This window comes from Sinocyclocheilus anshuiensis, unplaced genomic scaffold (assembly GCF_001515605.1).
Source record: "Sinocyclocheilus anshuiensis isolate Anshui unplaced genomic scaffold, SAMN03320099.WGS_v1.1 scaffold1497, whole genome shotgun sequence".
In the NCBI taxonomy this organism is placed as follows: Eukaryota; Metazoa; Chordata; class Actinopteri; order Cypriniformes; family Cyprinidae; genus Sinocyclocheilus; species Sinocyclocheilus anshuiensis.
The window spans coordinates 1,126,694-1,131,512 of NW_015543492.1; the positions used below are offsets into that span (position 1 = coordinate 1,126,694).

The window sequence follows — 4,819 nt, forward strand, 5'->3', positions numbered from 1 at the left end:
CCGCGTTTTTGTCTTATTCCGAATCACTACGGTACACTTATAAGAAGTACTTATATTTGGACTATTGTAGCCTGGTCGGGTCGTCACCGCTGCGGAGTAACACATACCTGCGTGAATCGCCATAGACATAAACTTGGAGAAGTAGCTCCGGTTGGAATGTTCTTCCGCGGGATGTGTGCAGTTCTGTTTATTAATCGCTAGAGTGCCAAAAGTTACATAGTGCTGCTTTAAATGAGATTTTCCCCGAGAGGTTAGACATCGTTCCGTTCCTCTGATGCACTTTTAATCGAGGCCTTCGCTCAGACCTGTGAAAAATAGCTTATTGCCTTGTTGCAAAATAAGGTGGATATGATACATGATAAGGAAGTTTATATCCGCCATGGATTAAAAAAAATAACTAAATAAATAAAAGATAGCCCAATTGCGATTTTGGAAGCCCTGAACCGCAACTTGAATGAAAAAAACAATGTGGAAAAGAATAGTCTAAAATAGTGTCTTACACCCTTCCTCAAAGTCCTCATTTTTCCCTTAAAAAAAAAAAAACTCTTCAAAAATATTTTTTCTCTGTGCAAAAAAAACTTTTTTCTCTCATCAAAAAATTTTTCTCTCTAAAAACTTTTCTCACATCCAAAAACGTTCTCTCATTCAAACCTTTTCTCTTCAAACGCTTTTCTCTTCAAAAAACTTCAGAAACGGTTTTCAAAAACTTTTTTTGTTGTTGTTGTTGTTGTAGTTCAGGGCTTCCATACTTTTCTTCTCATAATTGTGAGTTTATATCTTGCAAAATTTGCATTATTATATATTATTAATTCGCAATTAGGCTACATTTTAGTCTATATTTTTGTTAAATTTCGGAAATCATATATCCAGAATACAGTATTTATGGAAGCTTTAAAAAAGTATTTTAAAGGGGTCACAGGATGCTACATGCACTTTTAAAAGTTGTTTGAACTGAAATGTGTGTTGGCAGTGTGTGTACACAACCACCCTATAATGATAAAAATCCACCCAGTGTTTTTTTTTTTTTTATTTGGTTAAATGTTTTCCCCTTTCTCAAATCTAGCCGATCTCAGATGCCTGTCTGTGTGACATCACACAGACAGGCCCCTCCCACGATAGTTTGATTGACAGTAGCGTTTCAGCACAGACTGGACTGGTGTCTGACCTTAGCTCCGCCCTGAGTGAGCTGTCATCAGTCCGCCATTGTTTCACCGCTGGAGCAGATGTAGACAAGAATGACTCCTAAGCGATTGAGGTGTTTTGTTGTTGGATGTAATAATGAACAGCACAGTAGTCTTTTACTTCCGACATCTGAGCCGCTGAAGATGCAGAGGATTAACGTTACTTTCGTTTTTGAAGGGAATGCGCCGATCCGCGGCTAAAGTAAACGGTCTCTCTGAGAGCAGCTCGGAAGAGAGGGGTGGGGTCAGCAGAGCTCATTAACATTTAAAGGTAAATGCTACAAAAATGGCTTGATCTGAAAAGAGCTGTTTTTGACAGGGTAAAAAAAGGTGTTTTTTACACTACCATTGAGAAATTTTAACCAAACTATGTTATAGACTTTTCATTAAGACCCGAAAGAATCATATCAACTTGTGGAAAATGGGCATCCTATGACCCCTTTAAAGCCTTACAGCGAACATACTGTAAGGGACGCATGTTTTCTTCAGAGTACAACTTGTCACACACTGCAAAATCAAAATAGGCCTACTGTAAACTCCTCTTCATAAAGGTGCTGAAATAAAAAGGCCATGCACAGGCCTTGTTTTTCTCAGAGTAAACAGTGATTTACAGTGAGGTCTCGCTCAATGCGTCAATAAAGGCTACGCTGTTGAATGTGCGAGACTTCCGATTCATTTGGGAAATAATTACAAACATAACAAAGTGCGTTAAATGCTAAAACAAACCAGTGTTTATGATTATGATAACGAATTAAAATGACATGATAAGAAATAAAAGTTTGCAATATCAAGCAGCATAATGGACTGTTTTTGTAAAGGTGAAATGACACCAGAGCTCTCGCACGCTCGTTTTTTTTTCACCAGAATCTGGTCATTTTTATTGTGGTCTTTATTTATTGTGCAAAAGAAAAACATATATCAGAACAGGAAAATGACGTTTTACAAGAGGATATGCACATGAAAAAAATCCTTACAGTTTCTGTTCAGTATATGTTCGCTGTCAAGCATCTGCAATTCACAGCCTCATTTCTATGGGATACAAAAGAATACAAACAGAGATAGAAGCGTTTATAGAGAAATAAAATTAAATCAGAACAGAGTTCAAAGACTATAAAAATCCACACAAAGTTCAAGTCTGAGGACTGAAGCAGCATCAGATCAGTGACAGTGAGATCAGCAGCTGCAGCAGTGAGAGATTTTCATCTATGTTTGCATACAAAACTGTACTATAAAATCTGAGCTATACATCACACGTAAAACATTCACAAAAAGAAAACCCATTCACAGTTACAGGGAAAAGTCCAAAAGTCCTGATAATTACTGCATCGATTCATTGCATACTAAAACAAAACAAAACACACAAAGAAACACTGAAAAAACTAACTATAAAATATCAGTATTTGGTTGCATATAAAATTTCCATTTATTTGGATTACACAGTTTTAACAAAACCAAATAAACTTATATTCGTCAGTCATAATAATAAATGAAACGGGTCAAGATTTCTGTAATTGTACTAATAAACTGAATGTCTTTTATATACAGTACACAATGCCAGGTTTATATGATTATCATCAATCAATCTGATTTGTTTGTCATTTCAACTCATTGAATATTGCTTGTCCCACAGCTAGTCATATTTTAACCATGTTCATACTTTTTTTTTAAATAAATGGAATTGTTTTCACCACGCACTTTGGAAATATGATTATTTAAAGGGGTCATATGATGCGATTTCAAGTTTTCCTTTCTCTTTGGAGTGTTACAAGCTCTTGGTGCATAAAGAAGATCTGTAAAATTGCAAAGACTAAAGTCTCAAATCCAAAGAGATATTCTTTATAAAAGTTAAGAGTCAGCCACACCTACCTAAAACGGCTCGTTCTAACACGCCCCCACATATCTACATCACTATGTGGAAATATTAGCATAATGCCGCCCAAATGTGCACGCAAAGAAAGAAGGCGTGGTTTCAGGAACAGCAGTTAGTGTTGATGCAGCATGTCAGGGAGATGCTGTCAAATACACCAAATAATGATCTTTAAAATAGCATCATATGAACCCTTTAAATAAAATCAATAGATGCAAATAGGCAATAATACAGTAAGCCATGATTTTTTGAGTGCAGAAATCTGACCTGTTTCATTTATGTATGACTGACAAATATGAATCACATTCATTTTATTGGTTTTTGTTAAAACTGTGTACTCCACTTTATATGCAATTCAAATACATAAATCTTAAGTCTTAAATTTTAGGCCCCAATATTTTTGAGTGTAACTGTAATTTTCAAGTGTAAATGTTTCATATGAGGAGAACATGAGCTCTTTGGTTCAATATCTTCATCCTCCTTCAGATTTAATCTTAAATGTCTAAAAAGTTGTTGTTAGCATTCCCTCTGTCATTCTCAGTCATAACACATATTCAAGTATGAAGCAGTGAAATAAAGATAATAACCAGCGTTAGAGCTTCAGAGCACCAGCTGAAATCAAACAGTCAGTCTTCATCTTCACTGATCCGGTTCTGTTCAGTCTAGTCCAGTTCGCTTCAGTTTCCGGTTCAATCTTCTGCCTTTCTTCAGAACAAGTTTGTTTTTAATGAATCCTCGTTTCCTCCTGGTGCCCTGCACAGATCAACAACGTTAAAACAATATCAAGTCAAGAAAAGAACCGTAAATGACGTGATGAGACATAAATATGTACCTTCCTGGAGGAGTGATAGTGTGTGTGTTTGTGTGTGTGATTGAGATCGGTGCTGGTGACTCGAGGTTTGCGCTCCAGCGGCTGCCGGTTGTCCAGATCTTTGACTTTATAGATCCGGACGAGCCAGTGCTCGGAGGTAAACGCTTCCTCCAGGTGCCTCAGCCTCACGTCCTTGTTTCCGATCTCGGCGTTTCGCGTTCGGTCGAATCCTGGAGGAGTTCTGAAGTCCAGCTGAACAGAGACGAACACGTTTGACACACGAAACGGTCACATGATCGCCAAACACGGTTCAGAATGAGATCATGTGACCAGAATCACCTGCATTTCTCCAAAGCGATGGTAGGACATCTTATACATCAGAGAGTTGAGCAGCGCTGGAGACGCGGCTTTATCCACCCTGAACTCTCCCAGCGGCGTGAAGAAATCGCTCTCCTGACCACACAACACAAACACACCTCAACAACAACTGTTCAAGAAAGTGTTCGTGCGCTTGCTCGCGGGCTTACAATGACTTACAAAGATACATAACAGCTACAAGTGTATGCACTACTTGATTTATGCAAGCACTATATAGGATAAACCACTATACAGGATTTACCCTATTATACTTTATCGACACGAATTGATAGGTGAAACAACAAACAGCCACCCACAAATAGTCTATAAACAAAGCATCAGGCTGTCTTTGAGTTCACATGAACAACGGTTAAAGTTACTCGTCGTCAGGCTACAGAAGAATACCATAATTCCTCCGTTCAGTTAGGCCTAAGACATCGAGAGTCACACAGACCTATAACAACCCAGCCACAATACATAATTGCGAATAACATGCCTTACCTTAACACAGAATCGACCACAGAGTCCAACGTTTATATTTTTTCTACGAATCTTTGAGTTAACATGTACTAAACATGAGTGGAATTTGCACCGCAGCGCCCC

General features: G+C 37.9%; 1 protein-coding gene across 1 annotated transcript in view; it reads right to left on the bottom strand.

Moving 5' to 3' along the window:
* Window positions 1-2,052: 2,052 nt before the first annotated feature.
* Window positions 2,053-4,819, bottom strand: part of LOC107694749 (dolichyl-diphosphooligosaccharide--protein glycosyltransferase subunit STT3B-like) — a 21,266-nt gene continuing 18,499 nt past the window's right edge. The window contains exons 14-17 of the mRNA XM_016494429.1: window positions 4,199-4,312; window positions 3,881-4,111; window positions 3,636-3,801; window positions 2,053-2,210 (exon numbers count right to left, since the gene is read on the bottom strand). Coding sequence (XP_016349915.1) covers window positions 3,706-3,801; window positions 3,881-4,111; window positions 4,199-4,312 — 441 coding nt within the window. The 3' untranslated portion in view covers window positions 2,053-2,210; window positions 3,636-3,705. The remainder of the gene's footprint in view (window positions 2,211-3,635; window positions 3,802-3,880; window positions 4,112-4,198; window positions 4,313-4,819) is intronic.